The sequence below is a fragment of the Cetorhinus maximus genome, chromosome 25 (assembly GCF_964194155.1).
Source record: "Cetorhinus maximus chromosome 25, sCetMax3.hap1.1, whole genome shotgun sequence".
NCBI lineage: Eukaryota > Metazoa > Chordata > Chondrichthyes > Lamniformes > Cetorhinidae > Cetorhinus > Cetorhinus maximus.
Window position 1 is genome coordinate 24,410,180 of NC_135903.1, and position 21,457 is coordinate 24,431,636.

At 41.3% G+C, this 21,457-nt stretch overlaps 1 protein-coding gene across 1 annotated transcript in view; it reads left to right on the forward strand.

Moving 5' to 3' along the window:
* The first annotated feature begins 5,619 nt into the window (after positions 1–5,619).
* Positions 5,620–21,457, forward strand: part of itga3b (integrin, alpha 3b) — a 160,908-nt gene continuing 145,070 nt past the window's right edge. Inside the window, exon 1 of the mRNA XM_078529632.1 lies at positions 5,620–5,921. Within this exon, the coding sequence (XP_078385758.1) occupies positions 5,737–5,921 (185 nt within the window). The 5' untranslated portion in view covers positions 5,620–5,736. The remainder of the gene's footprint in view (positions 5,922–21,457) is intronic.

Sequence of the window (21,457 nt, forward strand, 5' to 3'; positions counted from 1 at the left end):
GGGAGGCCAAGCGCAAACAGCGGAAAGCGTGTTCCAAAATCTGAGCATTCCCCCGAGCCACCTCATCAAACACTACCTGCCCCATCTGCAGCAGAATTTTAGTCACCTCAGAATCCACAACCCTGCAGTGGAAGGAAATAACCCTCAGTCCCAAGGGACTGCCTAAGAAAAAGAAGATAGTAAAAGTTTTAAGAAGTGAAATCTTGCCCATCGGTTTTCCATCCTTTGGTATCTTGGGGATTCTTTTAAAAGTTTTTGGTTCCTCCAGGGATCATAACAATAGTTGTAAAAAAAAATATTTGATCACTCTTTTCTTTTCAAGAGAAAAGAGACCCAGCCTGTTCATCCATTCCTGGTAGGCATAACTTCAAATTTCTGATATCATCCTTGTAAATCTTTTCTGAACCCTTTCTAATGCCTCTGTATCTTTTTTTAACATGACCTCCAGAAATATACACAGTACTCCAAGTGTGATCTAACGAAGGTTTGACGGAGGTTTAACATACATTTTCCATCTTCAATTCTATCCCTCTAGAAGTAAACCCTCATTCTTGGTTTACTTTTTAAAAATGGCCTTATTAACCTGAGCCACTATCTTTAGTGATTTCTATATTTGTGCTTCTAGATCCTTTTGTTCCCCTACCCCATTTAGATTCCTACTTTTCAAGTAATATGTGACATCCTCATTTCCTTACCAAAATATAATACTTCATATTTATCTGTGTTGAAATTCATTTGCCAATTATAAGGTCAAATCATTTAATTTGTTGCAGTCCTCCTCAGTATTGGCTATTCCCACCCCATCCTTGCAAATTGATGTCAACAGCTAAGTGTATATTTTATTCTAAAATCTAAATCATTGTTCACAATTTTGATTAATTTGCATCTCAGCCCTGACCCTGTAGGACCCCTATTTCAACCATCTGCCCCTCTGAAAAGCTACCCATTACCCTCTACCTGCTTTCTGTCTTGTAACCAGCTAGCTATCCATTCTGTTACTCCTCCATTGACTCCCCATCCACTGACCTTATTCATAGTTTACATTGTGGCATTTAATCAAAGGCCCTTCAGAATTCTAGATAAATTACATCTAATGAGTTACCCTTGTTTATTCTCTCTCTTACCTCTTCAAAGAACTCAATGAGGTTGGTCAAGCAAGACTTTTCCTTTTGAAGTATTTGCTAACTGTTCATTATTATATTTTTGGATTCTAGATGTATTTCTGTTTTTTTCCTTTAGTAGGGATTCCATCATTCTTCCTACCACTGATGGTAAGTTGACTAGTTTAATATCAGTTTACAGTTCCCTGGTCATGTTCTATCTCATAAAATTTTGTCAGGGGTTTTATCCTCTAAGTTTGATTCATTTATTTAATATTTCTCCTCTTTTTTTATTTTTAATGTGGTTATAACATTTTTTATCTCATATTCTGATGTCATGTCCACATGATCCAGCTCCCTGATAAGTACTGAAGCAAAATAATTATTTAAAATTTCAGCCATTTTGCTACTGCTGCCTGTGATTTATCTTGTCTATCCCTTAGTGGTCCTGTTCCATCCTAATTTTCCTTTTTATATTTGTGTGCCTCTGGAATATTTTACTATTTTGTTTTTTTGTTCCTTGATAAATTAATTTGATAGTTCCTCATTATGACCTTTGTTGTTTTTTTCTCAATTCTCTTATAATCTCATGATATTATCCATTGTCACGCTTTCCCCTATGGTCCTGGGGTATGTCTCTTTCCTTAGCCCTAATTTTTGCCTTATGCCTTTATTCATCCATGGTATCTCATTAGTGTTTTTAAGATCATAAGATCATTAGAAATAGTTGGAGTAGGCCATTTGGCCCCTCAAGCCTGCTCCACCATTCAATAAGATCATAGCTGATCTGACTGTGTCCTCACTCTCCTACCTACTCTTCATAACCCTTGACCCCCTGTAAATAAAAAGCCTGTCTAACTCAGCCTTGAATATATTCAATGATCAAGCCGCCACTGTTCTCTCTGGAAGACATTTCTACTTATTTCCATCTTAAAGGGGAGACCGCTCATTTTTAACCTGTGCCCCAAGAAGGGGAAACATTCTCTTGGCGTCCTGTCAAATCCACTCAGAATCTTACTTGTTTCAATAAGATCACCTCTCATTCTTCTAAACTCCAATGAATATAGGCCCAACCTGTTCAACCTTTCCTCATAAAACCATCCTTTCATCCCAGGAATCGGCCTGGTGAACCGTCTCTGAACTGCTGCCAATGCAAGTATATCATTCCTAAGTAAAGAGAGCAAACTGTACAGAGCACCCTAGGTGAGGTCGCACCAATACCTTGTACAGCTGTGGCAAGACTTTCCGACTTTTATACTCCAACCTCCTTGCAATAATGGCCAACATTCCATTTGCCTTTCTAATTACTTCTGTATCTGCATGGTAACTTTCTGATTCATGTACGGGGACATCCTTATCTTTCTGTACCTGCAGAGTCTCTCCATTTGAATAATATTCTGTTTTCTATTCTTCCTGTCAATGTGGACAACCTCACATTTTCCCACATTATACTTCATCTGCCAAATTTTTACCCACTCACTTAACATATACATATCTCTTTGCACCCTCTTTAGTTTGTTTTTGTTTTTCAGTGGAATATATTTTTCTTGGACCCTGTGGGACATTGTTTTAATTGCTGTTCTACATCATTGTTTTCCAATTTTGCTGTTCATTTTATTTTCCACAAGTTCTATTGTCAGGCGCTCAAAACAAGACTTCTCTCCAACCTGTTGCCCTGACCTTTGGCATGTTTATGTCCTTAATTGTTTTCTTAAAGTGTATATTACAGTCACTATTGCCTAGATGTCTCCCTACTTTTACTTCTCTCATCCACCCTTGTTTATTCCCCATTACTAGATCAAGTAGCAAATCCTCCCTTTTTGGGTTTATTACATACTGGTTTAGAAAGGTGTCCTGTACACATTGTAGGAACATTCCCTTATCCCCTTTAGCTATCTCTTACTGGCAATTAATTTCAGGGTAGTTGAAATACCCCATGATTGTCATTCTACGTCTTTTACTTATTTTTCTAATTTGTCTTCAAATTTCTTCTCCCACCTTCCTTCCGCTGTTAGGCAGTCTGTAGACTACACCAATGATAAATGCTTTAAAAAATTAATTCAGAAGAAAAATCTCAAGACTACCCATCCCATCTTTCAATTGCTCCAACAACTTTTCCCCCCCTTAAAATAAAATTGTGAACTGTAATCACATGTGGGTTTTTCCCCCTTCCCATGCATGGCCTCACTCATCCTGCAAGTTAATGCCCTCCTAATATTCTGAGCTAAATAATCACACAGCAACATTGTTAGGGCTGAATGGCCCACCTTCTGACAAAATGCATGCCAAAGGACTCCTCTCTTGAGTCTCACACATTATCTTTTCACAGCCCAAGGCTGCAGGTTTCATGCTTGTTCAACTTGCATGAATCCCAAATTTGCTGCCCCCTGTCTCTCACCTCCCAATTTGTCGCTCCTATTCACTCTGCTGCAGGTCCCAAAGGCTTACCACTGCTGCTTTCCCTCCTGAGTGAGCTCCCTGTTTGCTGCTCTCACTCCAGACTCCCTTGTGTTCTCAAGCATGATTTTTTTTGTTTTCCTTGCCTTTGTGCCATTCTCCACTCTGGCACTTTCCCTACTTTTTTTTTAATGCAATGGATTTAATCATATATCTTATTAAGCACCCAGTACCTTTTTTTGAAAGCTCACATGCAAGTTGTTAAATGTAATTTTGCAGTCATGTTTAAGGCAACAGAAGGCTGAAATGATAATTCTGTTTTCCTCTCCCCACAGTTGCTGAGTATTTCCAGCATTTTCTGTTCTTATCTCAGATTTCCAGCATCCACTGGATTTTGCTTATGGATTTTCTATATTCTGTTTAATTTGTGTGATATTTTTGTCCATGACAAATACCACATAAAATAAAAAACATAAAATAACAACTGAGTTGGAGTGAAGATAGTCAGCAGAGCAAATTCAGGACCAAACATATCTGTAAATCAATGATTCTTCTGTCAGAATTAAGGTGTCAATGAGGTGAATGTGGGGAGCCTGCTCACTGATGCTGCTCTCCTACAGTCCAAATCAAATGAGCACTAATGTACAGGGACCTTCTGCGTATTTAATGGTCAGCAAAGTCCTAAATGTTCCTTAACAGCTTTGCTGAATTATTTAATTCAGTGATCCTTACGTCTTACCTAAAAAAAATTGCATTGATTTTCTCCTAAAGTGTTTATGCGCTGCAGCACACCAAAGGATCAGATTTGCTGCATTAGAAATTATTCAGTTTGACACCTTCCAGGACAAAGCAGCCCACTTGATTGGCACCCCACCCACAAGCATTCACTCCATCCACCTCCAACACACAGTAGCAACAGTGTGGACCATCTACTAAATGCACTGCAGGAGCTCACCAAGGCTCCTTCGACAGCACCTTCCAAACCCAAGACCACTACCGTTTAAGACAAGGGCAGCAGACACACCACCACCTGGAAGTTCCCCTCCAAGCCACACACCATCCTGACTTGGAAATATATCGCCGTTCCTTCACTGTCACTGGGTCAAAATCCTGGAGCTCCCTCCCTAACAACACTGTGGGTGTATCTACACCACATGGACTGCAGCAGTTCAAGAAGGCAGCTCACCTGCACCTTCTCAAGGGAAATTAGGGATGGGCAAATAAATGCTGGCCCAGTCAGCAACGCCCACATCTCACGAATGAATAAACAAAAACCTTGACCCCTGGGAAAAGCACACTGTAAAAGCTCTGCTGAAGCACCACCTTACTGGCTGCTTCATATTGTGACAGGTGCTGAAGCAGTAGCGTAAACCTTTCAACAAAGGGCCACAATTCCAGATAAAGGATTGGTTTGGAGGAGCTGTGATCACACACTTTGCCCATCTGAGTTACTCTAGTAAGCAGGTGTCATTAGATCACAGAGGTCTTAGGGAACTAGAGTCTTTAGATGAAAAAAAAACTTTAATTTAATGGTGCCTTTCAGATCACAAGACTTCCTAAAGTGCCTTATAGCCAATGAAGTACTTTTGAAGTATAGTCACAGCTGTAACGTGGGAAACAATTGCACCAGTTAATTTTTGGGATGGGCATTTACAATGCCAAAAACTATAGGATGAGTGGAGGAACCAATACCTTTTCACTACCACCTGTTGCTGTACCTATGCTTAGATGCAGTTTGCATATTTTATCTTACTTTTTAATTAAAATTATAAAAAGTCCTTCAGTTTGGAGTTTGGCTGCTGTCAATCTGTTTCCAATGCTATCACTGCACCGCCTATGCATTAACTTCTTATGTAAGGTTTAATTATCCCTGATTGCAGATGTATCATATTGCCAACCAATTCATGAGCTGGTGGGACCCACAAACATAATTTAAAATCATGACCGTTTAAGTAACTTGACAAGAAAGTCAATCACCTACTTTCTTTGATCCTTTTGTTGATTTCCTGAAGAAAAGCAAAGTATACGTTAATAGCGAGGATTTGGCGTGGCATCGCCGTTTTAAGATCTGCCAAGTGCTGAGTGTGTATGTGATTGTGTCCGGAAGGGAAGCCTCATCTACGCGCAGGTTGGAAGGGCAGGCGTTTACAGTACTACAGGGTGTGGAGGAGCTGGCGGGAGACTAGGGACTTGCAGTATCACCGTGGAACTGCAACTAACGCTTGCCTTTGCAATCGACATGGCGCCTTTTGCTGCTCGTCAGTTTCAGCCCCGGCTTCACCTTCTCCTATCAGCTGCTGTGGCAATCTGTTCCGCTTTTAACATCGATCTAAAGTATCCAATTATTAAAGAGGGACCATCGGGCAGCTACTTCGGATATTCGGTGGCTTTGCACCGACAGTTGAAAGATCAGGATCGCTACCTGTAAGTGCTTTGTGGGGGATAGGAAAGGTTTACTTATGGCTGGTGCTAGAGGTAATATTTTTTTAACAGGAGATGAAATGTTGCAAAAAGTGATCGGCCTGCAAAACCCGAGAGCTATTCTTTTTTTTAAAAAAAAACTTAAATAAGGAATGTTATTGCCTGCGGGCTAAATCACCTTGGCGTGTTTTAACTTTCATTATAAAAGAATTTTACACATCCAAATTCTTCTCTGCAGCAATTTCCACTGAAATGGAGTGTTTTGCTTTAGAAATGTAACTATAAAACGTTTTATTTCAAATAGATATATATATGCTGAAATGTGTGTGGTGGTAAAATGCTTTAAACTAGGAATCGATTAAGCATCTGGTGATGGGAGTCTGAAGCGTAAGCCTGATTTCAGCGGGTGGGTCTCGGTGGGTGCTGGGCTGTTCTAAAATCCCTTTAAAGTTTGTAGTTTAAAACAAAATGGGGAAAAAGAAAAACTTTTCAGCCAGATTGAGAAGCCGCCGCGTAGATCTGACACTTGGGGGGCGGGGGGGAGGATTGTTTGAAGCGTGAACCCCCCATCATTTCATTATGGAATGTCTTTCCTTTCGTTAAACATTTCATCTGAGGCACTTGCCCAATGATCACACCTTGTGTGAGGTCCTCGGACGTCCCAGATCCCTGGGCTAAAACAAACCGCTGAACCGACTTCAGTGCGGTCGCTGTTTTGAGGGAGAACGCGGTTGGTGTGTGGTTTTGTTTGACTTGCATCACGTTTAAGGAGACACAACAAGCGAGGAGGATTTTCCCCAAAACAGTGTGTGCGGGGCGAGGAAGGGTCCCCGGTGTAGTTTTAGTCATTAAGGAATTGCGGACTGTCTCGGAGCGGAGGCTGAGTCCGCATCACTTTCATCGAGAGCATTTAAACCCCGGAGCTCCCAGTTTCTGACATTTGGCTGATCTTTCCCCTGGTCTCTTTTGTGAAGAGGTGTGTTTGAGTTGCCGCAGGCTTTGGGGTAGTTAACGAGTCCGCTCCAGCTCTGGAGAGAAAGTGGATGGAGTTGTTTGTGTGATCTGCCGGAGTTTTTGTTAAACCTATTTCGGGGTGTAGGTGAGTGACTGTCTGGAAGTGAGGTGTGGGTAGGACACCTGGTAAGGATTTGTTTTGCGGCTGTGCCGGGCATTGAGTCATACCAGCTCGAAGCCCATTAGTTTTGCTCCCCCATGTGACTGGGAGTGTTTAGCTTCACCAGGAGCTGCTTGTTTGCATAAACTGTGCTCTGCTTTAATAGAAGGATAAAGAATTTATCAGCAAGGAATTCTTCTGTGGATTTTTCTGGGTGGGGGAAGGGAAGTGTTGCATATTTTTCTTCACAGGCACTAGTTGTCGAACTTGGGACTCGAGTTTTCCTGCTCCAGTTTCACTGATCTACCTGAGAATCACTACCTAAGTCGGCATGAGGACCTTTTGGAAGCGTTTGCTTCCATTTTTGACACAGGTCAATTTCGAAAAGTGTGAACTTTTATTCTGTGCAATTCGAATTAAAAGTTGCACATCAGATTTACCTCCCTATCCCACCCCCTCCCCTTCCCTTGGTATCATCCTAGCAAACTGAAAAATACATTGGTCTAGACCAATCATTCACATCTTAGCAGGAGCGCCTTATCCTACAACATTTTACATAGCGCCTTCATTCTAGTGAAGTGTCCTAAGGACCTTCACAGGATATTCTTTATCTTCTATGCTTACAAACTGCAGCCTTTCTCCCCTTGACCTTTTTTCCTTCCTTTCCTGAACATCTGGACTCTGGTAGTTTGTGTTACACAGTGTCAAGTGCCATCTGATGCCTCACTCGAGGGGCTGTTGCACAGGGACTTGGAGAACGAAAGATGATGGGGCATTCAACCATGAGGGCATCACAGTTGACTCCGATCCTTCTTTCACTCAATATCCACACTGGTACGTTTCTTTGAGGGCTTGATGGTAAACGAGGGAACCGAAACCAGACCTGTTCTGTCCCCCCACTAAATTGGAAAGCTTGACGCCAATTTCCATCCCAGCTGAGAGTGGGTAAACTCTGAAACTATCAGGAATTCATCCTTGGACCTTTCCTGTCTGGCTCAGATACTCTGAGGAGAATCTGGCTGAGACAATGAGGAACCCCCAAGGTAGATTGTATTTGAAAATTGTGCTACATTTAAAATGACAAAGGTGCCAATGTCAGTGATGTAATCGCTGCTACAGAACTACAAATAAACTGTTTTTCTGGATGATGGTTTTGGTTCTAATGACCTTAGATGTGTATTTGTACTAAGTGTGGCACGTGTGTACATTTATTTTTTTCAATGAAAACTATTCCCGCCCTCATCTTCAATTTTCAACTTTCCTGTGGGCAGTGATTCACGATGGGCTCTGGTTACTTGCTGCTGGCAGCCTGTCACTACTTCATCATGCAACTGGCCATCCTTTGTGATTTAAAACAGGGAGTGACAACAGGTTGTTTGATAGTGGAAGATGTCACAGTCAAGTTTAACACTGCCCTCATCTGACATCCTTGCATGCATACTTTCCAACAATTGTCCAAATGGTGAAGGAGATTGTTCCCAGGCATACTAGCGTCCTTTTTCGAAGCTATTCAGAGATGCAGATGTGTGTTTATGTTCTTTATTTACACACCTGGAGTCCCAGTTGGCTTCCACATAATGTTTCCACTTGCTGGGATCTGGAGAGCTCAGAGTGTCTGCTGGAACTAATTTGTGACCATCGCTCTGCAGTCTTGGCCTCCTATTTGGATCTAAGCTGAGCTTCCAACCTCCTATCCTCTTCCTCAACAAGGACATCTATTTCCACCTCCATAATTGTCTCTCTCCACCCCTGTCTCAGCTCCTCTGCTGAAGTCCTTATAACAACAACTTGCACCAAAGGTGCTATATAAGTGGAATAAAATGTTCCGAAGTGTTTCGCTGGAAAATTATAAAACAAAATTTGACACTGAGCCACATAAGGAGGTATTAGGTCAGATGACCAAAAGCTTGGTCAGAGAGGTAGGTTTTTAAAAAGCATTTTAAAGGAGGAAAGTAGGATAGAGTGACAGATGGGTGCATGAATCGCTGAAAGCTAGTGTGCAGGTACAGCAGGTAATAAGGATGGCAAATGGAATTTTAGCATTTTTTGCTAAAGGAATAGAGTATAAAAATAGGGAAGTGTTGTTGCAACTGTACAAGGCATTGGTGAGACCGCACCTGGAGTACTGTGCACAGTTTTGGTCCCCTTACTTGAGGAAGGATGTAGTTGCACTGAAGGCAGTTCAGAGGAGGTTCACGAGATTTATTCCAGCGATGCGGGGCTTGTCTTATGAGGAGAGATTGAGCAGTTTAGCCTGATACTCGCTAGAGTTTAGAAGGATGACGGGAGATCTAATTGAGGTATATAAGATGCTAAAGGGGATAGACAAAGTAGACATGGAGCGGATGTTTCCCCTTGTGGGGCATTTTAGAACGAGAGGCCATAGTTTTAGGCTAAGGGGTGGTAGATTTAAATCAGAGATGAGGAGGAATTACTTTTCTCAAAGGGTCGTGAATCTGTGGAATTCACTACCTCAGACTGCAGTGGATGCCGGGAAGCTGAATAAATTTAAGGGGGAGATAGACAGATTTTTAATTGTAACGGGTTGAAAGGTTATGGGGAAAGGGCAAGAAATTGGAGTTGAGGCTGAAATGAGATCAGCCATGATCGTATTGAATGGTGGGGCAGGCTCGAGGAGCTGAATTGCCTGCTCCTGCTCCTAGTTCTTATGTAAAGAGGGTATTCCAGAGTTTAGGATCATGCCCTTTCTTCTGTTCCAATGCTCTCCTGACTGGCCTCTTAGTTTATAACCTCTGTAAACTTGAAATCATGCAAAATTCTGCTGCCCAGATCCTAACACACACCATATCCTATCCTCCTGTCATCCATATGCTCACTGACCGACATTGGCTCCCAGTCCAGCAATGCTTCCGTTTTAAAATTCTCATCCTTGTGTTCACGTTCCTCTATGCCCTTGCCCTTCTGTTCTCTGTAATCTCCTCTAGCTCTACAGCCCTCCCAAGACTTCTGCGCTCCAGCAATTCAGGCCTCTTGAGAATCCCTGATTTATATTTGCTTCACCATTGGTGGCTGTGCCTTCAGTTGCCTCAGCTCCAACTCCGGAATACCCTCCCCCCACACACCTCCATTTTCCCACCTCTCTCTTCACCTGTTAGATGCTCCTTAAAATGTACCTCTTTGAGCAAGCTGTTGGTCGCCTGTCCTGATCCCTCCTTATATCCGTCGGTGTAACATTTTATCTGATGTATGCTTTGGGGTTGTAGCACTAAATAAATTAAAGGTGTTCTACCAAATTCTGCAGTCTTCCTTTATCTTGGTATCAGTAATTCACATCAGGTAGAAGTCTGCAACACAACCCAAGTCGCTGGTACGGTTCAAAAACTGCACATTTATTTCATCTGGATTTTTAAACTGGTGTTACAGAGGAGGAGATTCTGAGCCAGCCACAACAAACAACTGATGCACATTCCTGTAGCTTTCAGCTAGGTTAGACAGGTCAGTTAATACCCCCTGGTGACTAACTAACTAGTGACATCATTGTGTATGGACCTAGGGTGGGCTGTGTGGTGTTGTGTATTGGGGGGGTCACATTAACCTCTGGCCACCATGACTCAGACTGAATACAGTGATTTCTAAGCTGGTTTGAAATTATAAAAGGGGGTCTTAAAATGTGTGCATTTGCTGACAAAGATGACTGCTTGATGAGTCTTGAACAATTACACAATTGACTGTGTGCTGCCTGTTTAGCTGAGAAAAGTAAATAAAGTGTGGGAAGTATGTGAAAGCTTGTTTATAGTCAGTCTATGTGAAATGTAATTGAAGAGGCTGCATCACCAGCCCAATGCGCAAAACACAATCTGCAAGGTTTAGATATATCTTCCGTTGATAGTAAATTGCTTTGGGCTGGCTGAGGTAGTGAATGGCAGGTGCTATAGAAAAATGCGAATCTTATTTTTTATATGGGATCAAATGAGGATTCCACTCTACACTCTGTAATGTAAAACCTCCTTTACTTGTCATAATGGAAAATTCCCATTCACGGATGATGAACATTCAAGAGTTTCCAAATTTTGATCTTGCAAATACCATGGACAAAATTGCAAGAAGTAAAACGGAACAACTATGATTTTGTTTTATTCATCAAGGATATGAACAGGGAACTGGAACTATTACATGGAATTCTTCAATTTGGAGTGCTGTTTTTGGGCTGCATGTTACAAAGCATGAGGGGTTTGGGCAGATTAGATAGGGAAAAACTGTTCCCGTTGGTGGAAGGATCGAGAACAAGAGGATACAGATTTAATCAATTGGCAAACAAAGGCAATGAAGTCATGAGGAGAAACTTTCTCAGTCAGCAAGTGTTTGGGCCAGGAATGCATTGATTGCCTGAGAGTTTGTTGGAGGCAGGTTCAATCAAAGCATTTAAGAGGGAATTGGATTATTATCTGAAAAGGAAGTGTGTGTAGGGCTATGGGGAGAAGGCGGGGGTATGGCACTAGGCAAATTCAATTGCTTCTTTGGAGATCCAACGCAGACACAACGGGCTGAGTGGCCTCATTCTGTGCTGTAACTATTGTGATTCTGGGAATTCTGACCGTTAATAATTAGATGCACATTTTTTCAGGATTTTGCTAGTGGCTGGATCATATTCCACACTGCTGTCCACTTTTGGAAAAAGTGAAAATCATTGACCTTGAAGATGAAATAAAAAATTCTCAAAGCTTTGCGATAAATTAATCTTCTGTGAGGCTTTTTCCATTTGAAAATGTTGGTGTATATCAGGATGGCAGATAATAGGAATGAATGTAGTGGAAGTTTCAATCTAAACATGTAGCTTTCGAACAGATCATATCTTTGAAAGAAAACCTAAACATAAATCATACAGAATTTGTAGCGATTCCGCGAGTGTTGCCATGTTGAATACTAATTGTTCCTGTGCAGTTTAGATTTGCAGGGCTTTCCTTCAAAGCAACATAAAACTTGTATTACAATGTAAATGATGTTTCTAGCAGTATGCCAGATCATCCTTCTACTTCAGAACTTAGAACCTTTTAAAATGATAAACTACCTGTGGTTGAGGTGTTCTGCTCTTAGGATAGCTCCGAGTTAAGTCCAACTCATCCCATAATGTTTCTGAGCTGTTTGATGATGCACAGACACACCATGATTTAATCGAAGGTTGAGTTCCAGGGTTCTTAATTATTTGATAATTACAGGTGTTCTTTATGTGTTGAATTTTCCTTCAGACTTTTGGTCTAAAAGGTCTAAGAAGGTCTTTCATGCGGGGCCAAATGGGGGTCCCGAGCCTAGACTTGTTGACAGCAGGACCAGTGCAGGGGTATTCCTGGAGATAGCCTCCTAATTGACTGTGTGCTGCAACTGAGAAATGCTGACAGCCGTCGCAGGGCTGGAGACTCAGTAGCCGCACTCGGAGAGGTGGTCCTCTGCTAAGGCAAGTCAGGGATCAAGAGGGCAGTTTCAACATGGAGGTGCCCTCGTAAAGGTACGTTTAAAATAAAAAAAAATAAAGGGGCTAAGCAGGCAGTGCTTCCGATCAGATGGGAAACGCTTCTAGATGGCTCATTGGAACCGTGGGGAGGAGGTGGAGGGGGGAGGTGGCTTCCCCTTCTGCTGTGACCCTTCCTTTGGAGCATGGAATGTCTGGCTCCAATGGCCACTGGCCCCAAAACTCCCGCAGAGAGTCCACCTCCATGGAGCTGGTGACCTCCTCACGTGGTGGAGGGGCTACTCCGCTGCCAGTAAAATGCCTGTGGGTCATCTAAATCACTCCTAATTAGAGCTTTAAATATGGTAACTGGCTGTCCACCTCTGATCTGAGTCCCTGCCCATGACTGGGAAACTTCCCCAGCTGCAGGAATATGTCCCTGCTATTTTCCTGCTCCCTCCACTACTTCCAAGCCCATTATCCCAGAGCCAGGAAAATTCTGGCCGCCATTTCTGGAACCCGCATAAGCTGATTGCATTTGCGTCAGATGATGACATTCTGATACCGCCACCCACATCATCGTCCTGATGACACTGTTGACAACACAAAGCAGTTAAAGTTGTTCAGATCTAAATAATTTCTGAAGATTTGATAATTCTTCAAAACCATGAAACCAAATGAGTTATTCGGGAAGACGTAGGGAAGCCAGGAGGAACTTCTTTACTCTGTGGCTAGACTGTGAAACTCGATATGACTTGGAGTAGTTGAAGCAAATAGTATTGATGTATTTAAGGGAAAGCTAGACAAACACATGCAGGAGAACTGAACAGAAGGATATGCTGATAGGGTTAGATCAGCACTTCTCAAACTATTTTCCAATGTGACCCCATTTTCATACTCAAAGTAATACAACCTCTAGACACCAACAAAAAGAAAATAGCAATAAAGCAGCATAGTAACATTCAGTACATAATTATTAAAGTTTGTGTATTATAAATCAACATTATCATAAAAACATGAAAATCTGTCTCTTAAAACACTGTAGAAATATTATTATTTTATGTACTCACCAGTCCATTACTTCATCTGAGCCCCTCTAGCTCATGAACCTTGGTCAGGAAGCAGCAGAAGTGCAGATTGAGGGTGTTGAGGTGGCTGATGTTGGAGCCAGGTCATTCTGCAGCACCAGGGTTGGACTCCGACAGGCCACAGTTCAGCAGTAGAAGCATTGCTACCAGGTTCATGATTTGGGCCAGGCTCCGAGACTCATGGCTTGGGGAGAAAGACCAAGAGGCAGCAGGGTAAGGGCAGGACTGCATGCAGCATAGGGCCCGGTGCCTGTGTGGGGCGCAGACTTGGAGGAGTGGGAGACCGCAACCCCATTCGCTGTTTCTGCAACCCCAACTGGGGTCATGACCCACAGTTTGGGAACTGCTGGGTTAGATGGAAAAGGCCCCTGTCTAACATAAACAGTGATATGGGCCAGCTGAACTGAATCGCTTGCTTGTGTCTGCACATAGTATGTAAAAAGCAAAAGAATTGTAGATGGTGGAAATATGAAACAAAGAAGGGTTCAATATTCAGATGGGCAGCTGAGTTTGTGATTGAAGACTGATGGTTGAAACGAGAGCTATTAGTATTTAAACACAAGCTACTCTCTTGTGCCTCTCTCCTGTCTGCCTTTTCCCTTTTCCATTCCTTTCATTCTGTTCATTTTTAAGTGCTGCCCCCGCGCCTCCATATCTTCCAGTTCTGCCTGAAATGTTAACTCATACCATCTTACCACAGATACTGGGTGTTCTGTTGAGTATTTCCTGCTTTTGTTCTTGTTTGAGGCTACTGGGAGACATTTACAACCATTATGAACTGAGTCATCTTTATGCAGTAAACACATTAAAATGTACATTCTTCTCCTCATGTGCTATAATTTTGCCAGTTACATAAAGGCAAGTAATTGTTGAACCTCATCATTCAGATTGATGTACTTTTTTCAGTTGAAAGCAGATAACCATAACATTTTCTGGCACACGTGTCAGCATTGTATTGCCTGGTAGATATTTCAAGCTATGATTTGTACAAGTCCGTTGGCACCTTGTACTTTATTATAAAGGTGTCAAGTTTGTAATACATCACAGCTTGAAATAAATATTCATCTGCCTGCCTGTCTGGCCAGGACCCTGTTGGAGAGAGTACACTGTCACAACTGTCTGCTATACTTTTTCAAGCAGTTTTCTCTTCCCTTGGTGGGTAGTCATTTCAAGCTATTTAAGGCATGCAGATCCATTGCTACTGTACGCCTTGGGCTAAACTTGTGCTAAACTCCTCCAATGGCTACAATGGCAATTAACTTATTGAGTACGGAGTTATAGACCTTTGACTGAAGTTTTGATCTTCCCTTTGAATAGCTCTTTCTTTGTCTTGGTCTCTAATGTTGTCTGATTACACCTCTGTGGAACACCTTGGGACAATTTTTAGGCTATTAAGGGTGCAATTTAAACACAAGTTGAACAAGTTCTAGGTCTAGTCAGTGTCATATTTGACCCCAAGCTGAGCTTTCAACCTTACATTCGCACCGCTACTAAAACTGCCTGTTGCCACTTTTGTAACATCACCAATGCTGGTGCTGCTCAACTCCTGCTGTCGCTGCAACCCTCATCCATGCCTTTGCTACCTCCAGACTTATAATTATAATGCAGTCTTTGCCAGCCGCCCACATTCTACCTTCTGTAAACTTGAGACCATCCAAAACTCTGCTGCCTTAATTTGTATCAAATTCCTTTCACCCATCACCCCTGTGCTGCCTAACCTGCATTGGCTCTCAGTCAAGTAACATATTGATTTTAAAATTCTCATCCTTGTTTTCAAATGTCTCCATGCCCCTTCCTATCTAGAAGCTCCTCCAGCCCTACAACCCTCTGAGATATCTGTGCTCCTCTAATGGCGGCTTCTCTCACATCCCTGATTTTAATTGCACCACCATTGGTGGCTGCGCCTTCAGTTGCCTAGGCCCTAAGCTCTTGAATTCTTTCCCTACGCCTTTTTGCCTCTCTACCTCACTTTACTCCTTTTAAGACACTCCTTGAAACCTACCTTTCTGACCAAACGTTTGATCATTTGACCTAATATCTCCTTATGTGGCTCGGTGACGTGTTTTAGAATGTTTCTGTGAAGTAAGTTGGAATGTTAAAAGCATTATATAAATACAAGCCGTTGTTCTTGTCATCAACTGTGCTGAGTTAGCTAATCTCAGTCAGGGCAGCAGCGGGGGTACTAAGATAGTATTCATTGTCCTCGCACATGGGATGGGGAAAACAAATCGAAAGTTCCCACTTCCGATAACTAATACTCTTGCTGGTAAGTGAACATGTATGAACGGAATCTGACTTTGCAATGCCTTCCATGCTAACTACATCTCATTAAACCCCGACATGAACCGCATTGCAAAATGAGACCCTCCATTCAGGGGAGGAAGGGAGAAAATGGGGGTGGGGTGGGGTGCAGGGAAATAAACTTCACAGCAACTCTGAGATCAAGCACTTGGATTTCTTATCATCAATACCTGTTCAGGGCCCCTGCTGGAATTCATTTTGTGACTAAAGTTCAAGGCTCTAAAATACCAAGAAAATATCATTTCTAATTGCTCTAAATCTTGATCTGCCCAGGTTCATGTTAAAGTCATTTGGAAAATTGATTGACAAACCTTCTGTTTGTTTACAAACATTCGATGCAATTATACAAATTGCATAAGAAAATGCATCGAGTGCATGTGATAATGAGATTGTAACAAAAATGTTCTGTAGTTCATTCAGCTCTTCTGAATACTTGGTGTCAGTTTCCTTTTTAAGGCACTATTTGAAGATATGAGCTTCATTCTTCTTTAACATGCTGTACTTGACCTGTGTTTGTTGCTAACTGCCTAAAGTGGGCAAGTATTTCATTCTTCAATGTTTGCACCCCTCAATCTGAACTTAAAAATGTAAGAACTTTAAAGGGGCAGAGTCCTTCTTTAACTTTGCTGACAGTAATCATGTTCCTTCATGATACTTCATCAGTCTACTGGTATGAGAACTTTTTCAAGTGAAGAATAAAATGCAAACGTGTTGCCACCTGGTTGCCGGGGCTCACTCCATTCCTCAGGTCTGTAGCTGCTTGGCTCTGTTTATTTTTCATTCTGATTGGTGTGAATGTCATTGGGCTTAAGATGTCTTCAGATGAACAGGATTTGTGGAATGAGTATCCATGAATGATCCATGTGTGATGTTTGGATAAGTTTGTATTGCATTATGCCTTGGGATTGCTGTAGCTCAAATGTTCGTACAGGTTGATCGGACTCAGTTTTGTGGACTCTTCTTGTCGGGGGTGCTCAGTTGATAGTGTGCATATGATCATCAATACAGTGATTTCACCTGTGCCTGACATCACTTCATTTATTGCTATGTTAAATTGTTTCCATGGAGATCTAAGGAGCAGTCAGTGATCCTTTTCTAAAAGATCCATAATCTTGGAGACACTGTGAAATGAATGAAATTGAACATGGTTTACTTAACAAAAGTAATATTTAGTCTGTTGGAGGTTTAGCTTGATTAATAAAACTGTGGCTCGAAAGAACATAACTGACTATTACACGTTTCAAATTGTTGCTCTGGTTATATTAAGAGTTTATTATTTCAAATAAAGAGACAATGTTGGATCCAAGACTATAAAACCATATGCGGCAGACATTCCAAGAGGAGTTAAAATAGCTTTTGATGTGTGAAGGGGTCTTTTATATGATGTTTGTATTGCAGAGGGAGCTATAAAACTGCAGAGTAACAGCTGTTTTTCAGTGTGTATCTTGAGGTCCTGATGAAGTCATAAATAACGTGAGCTTGCATTTTATTATCTGAAGCTCCTAATTCTGTTCTGGCGATGTACCACATTCAAAACCAGCTATTGTCCAGATTTCTGCTATCAGCTGAAAATATCACCATTTTAAACGCTCTGTTTAGTTTACATAACCAGTTTTCACTATGCTAGGTTATTTCAGAATGGTTCAGTTAGTTATAGCAACATTTTGACAAGTCAGTAGATGCTTCCCAAACTACTTGTATTTTTTTTTTAAAGTCCATTTTGTATTACATTACTGGCTTGTTTCAAATTAGTAGCTGGCCTTTTCTAATTAAACTGAGATGTGTTTTTATGCTTCAACTTTTCTGAGCTTAAAATCTTCTCTACCTACACCTTGGTTTTATGAGTGGATGAAGCAACTGTAAGCTGCCTCATTCAACTCCCCAATTGGTACTTGCCAGCACATGTGTCAAGGTGTTTCTGGTTTGTGGTTGGGTTTGGGTTGATTTTGGGTTAAGTTGTAACATAAACAGTAGGTGGGAAATGGCATTCAGATCAATGGTAGTCATATTAAATTTGATCTGCATCATCTGCCCCTTGCTTCGCAATTTAAAAATGAGTCTGATCTTAGCTTGGAGATTGAAAAGAGAATACATGAAGGGGATTGAAAAGAGAATACACAAAGAACAAACTATTCAACGTGGTTTTGAGAGGAAAGCAACAGGCTTACAGTGTAAAATCAGCATGGGGACAGAGTTCAGGAAGGGAATCGTTTTGTTATTTTATTCACCTTGCATCATTGCTTTTCCACGTTCATTCGCAACTTAAGCTCAGCTAATTCAAGACCTCCTGTAGCCAAGAACACACTATTAACGTACTTTCCGTTAGTGGGGAGGGTCATTTAAAACTGAAACATAACAAAAACACCTACCGTTTTGAATAAAATCTACTTTACAAAAGCCCCAAGGTGCTTCAGAGTCGATCAAAAATGGATTTTGAACCAAGGAGATGTGAGGTGAGTTTCAACAGTCTTAAAGGGGCTGAGGGAGGAGAAGAGACAGTACAGTTCAGAGAGAAAATTTCAGAGTCTGGGGCTCTGATGACTGAAGGCACAACCAGCAATGGAGGAGCAATGGGTGGCGAGAGACAGTCAGAAGAAAGGAGAGTTTTTAGAGGGGTATTGGCCTGGAAGAAGTTAGAACAGAGGAGGGACGAGATGTTGAATGGAATTGGCTCAATGATATTAAATGATCTTTTTGCTTGTAAAACAATATATAGAAATATAATTTTATTGGTAAAATTACATAACATTCTCTAATGAAAAGCTTTGAAACTGCAAATTTACTGCTACTGGTAGTTGTCTTTACAAAGCTTTTTAAAACAGTTCATTATAAAAGGATTTTACTGTTTCCACATGTGTAAAACCCTAAAATGCAGAATGTGTAAGGGGCATTAGTCCATCAAACTCACTGTACTGGGGCAAGTACCACTTACAATTTTATAGAATTGTTGTAATTTCCTTCAATTTATCAAAGGTAAATGAGAGGGAAAGTTTGTCAAGTGTTTTGCTGATGCAACATCAATCTTAAATACAATGTTATGGTACATTTAACCTGGTCTGTTTACATTCCACCGTGAGAGTGTGCAAGGTCCACGATAGGCCCAGAACTATTGTGTTCTGTAACAGATTTTAGTATTTCTGCCTCTAAGTATCGTCATTTTTCTAAAATCTCTTGGATAACAACCATTTCAATTGTTCTTTAAGCAGCATTCAAAGAGGTGTTTAGGCTGCCTGTACTTTCAAGGATCAGCCAGCCATGGGAAAAGGCTGTCTTACTTATTGGCCTGAGGCTAGAAAAGGGCTCAGCCCATGCATGCAGCAGTCATGCTGACTTCTGAACAATGTTGATACCTGTTTTGCACCTGGAGAGATGGGGTGAATCCAGTGTAGTGGAGGAGCAAGTGTAAGAACTACTTAGAGATATTGAGTTGAAGAGAGATTTCAAAGCAGATGGAAAGCTTGATAAAAGGATCATGAGAGCCCACAAACTATTAACTAGCTGTTAGAAAGCAGATGTCAGACAATATTTTAAACTTTAATGTTTTTCCTCTATAGCTGTCCTTGGCGGCTGTGAAGAGCTGCCAAAAGTTTTGGGCAGGCAAAATAATGGTTAATTGTAAAACTATTAGATCACAAGAACATAATGTCACGGTCAAAATTTGTGCATTCTCTTACTGCCCATGATCAGTATCTTTTGTACGGAAAGAGGTGTGTAGTTCCCTACCCTTGGAGTGTGTATTCAAAGTAAATAATTCAGCAGCAAGCTTTTGTGAGTTTCACAATAAAGAAGCTTATTTATTCTCAAACACCCCAGATTAAACATTTCTCTCACTTGTTCTCACTCACTCATGCACAGACGCATACACACGTGCAGATACAGATAAAGGTTATGCACTTTTACAGATTACGGTTATCTCAGTCTCTAATTTATGATCTGATGTGAAAGGCCTGTGATCTTTTGAATGGATTCAATAATTTAAGTTGAAGTGAGAGCCTTGTTATCCAAGAGGTTTTAGAAAAACAGCAGATTGTGAGTTTCTTGTAGTAGAATAGCTAGGAGGTTGGTTTTCAGGTGAACTTCAAATTGGAACAGGTTGTGTATGCCTGATGTCTCGCAATGTTTCTGAGTCTGGTTCACAGACTAGCTAAACTGATGCTTCTGATGGTTTTAGTAGAACTGCCTGCACACAGCTCCTGGCTGATCTTTTAAGCAAGAGAATTTGGCTGTTTCCAAGTGGCTTTTCACAATTTCAAGGTGTTTTCCAAATAAGGTGTGGTGTTCTTATTGATTCTACATCCTGTGTTGTGGATTAACACCTGAGCTCCACCTGGTCTAGTTTGGATGGGGAAAGCCATCGTGATACAATGGGAGATGGATATTGGGTTTTGACCTTTCCCTTTGTCCAACGTGAGGCATGTAGAGAGGTAATCTGATAACTCCATAGTCTTTTGTGTTGGCCCATCCTTAAACAAAGAGATGTGTGGATTCCCTGGACGGCTATGGATGTCCATGTTTAATTAGCTATTCAACTGAGACTTGCTACTGCCTGTACCCCAAATGCTAAAAGCCACATTATTTGCAGCAGCCACCTTAACAACTTATTTCTGTCCAATTTTTAAAAGTATTGTCTGAAAGTTCATAATATGACATGGCGGTACTGGGCATGACAATATTAAAAATCAATGTTAAGAAAATCAGGTTAATAATTTTAGTACATAAACTCTCCCATTGTGGCAATTAGCTGTACTGTGAATGAGCCCCAACCTTCTTTGTCTCTTAAATGTCTGGAATAATTGAACAAATAAGTGAAACTTAGAAGCCCTTTTTAATGGGGAAAAAAAAAGTGCATATCACAGCACACACGCAGGTATGAGGCCAGATTTCACAGGCTCATTCTGGATACTGATCTGTGGTGTTTGCCTTGCTGGAAACCTCAAACCTTTCAAACGCAGTGGAGCAGGCAGTGAGCCAGGTTGCCAGGGTTGGTGGCTTCAAGTCCTTACACCGGCCTTCTTTGTTACATGTAGACACATGCAAAAAGATGAAAGCTGTGTTCTCTGGTGTCAGACCTTGTCTGCATTCTGACTGCCAGAATACTGGTATCAGATATACAGGTCTGAAATGCATGGCTCCAGGGTGAGTTCTTGTACTCCTGTTGTCTGCCTGAAAGTTGAAATAATAGCAAACATCCTAACAAATCTAATGCAAAAATTTCCAATATGTTTCAGTGCCCTTTTCCCCGATTATTGGATTCCCTGGACGGCTATGGATGTCCAGAGTTGTCAATAATTCGACCACCCATAATCTACCTGACTTTACATATGTTTAAAAACATATTAAAATCTTTCACATCATTGCAAATGGATGAACACTCCCATTTCGGTTGGTATGTAACCCTGGAGGTTTTATGACATAACCAAATGTCCTGCCTAAAAAGCATTTATTCCCAGTTCTGCGATTTTCTATTGTGAAGTATTCAAAGAAAATAGCTAAAGAAACTTCTTTTGTAATGTCCCTATGGTTATTTTCCTTCCCGAGTTGCTTGTAGCAGTGTCCAGGAAATTCACCTTGAGTTCTTGGAGACTCCCAGGCAAACCTGGAAGTTTGGCAACCTTGCACCTCTGGCTCA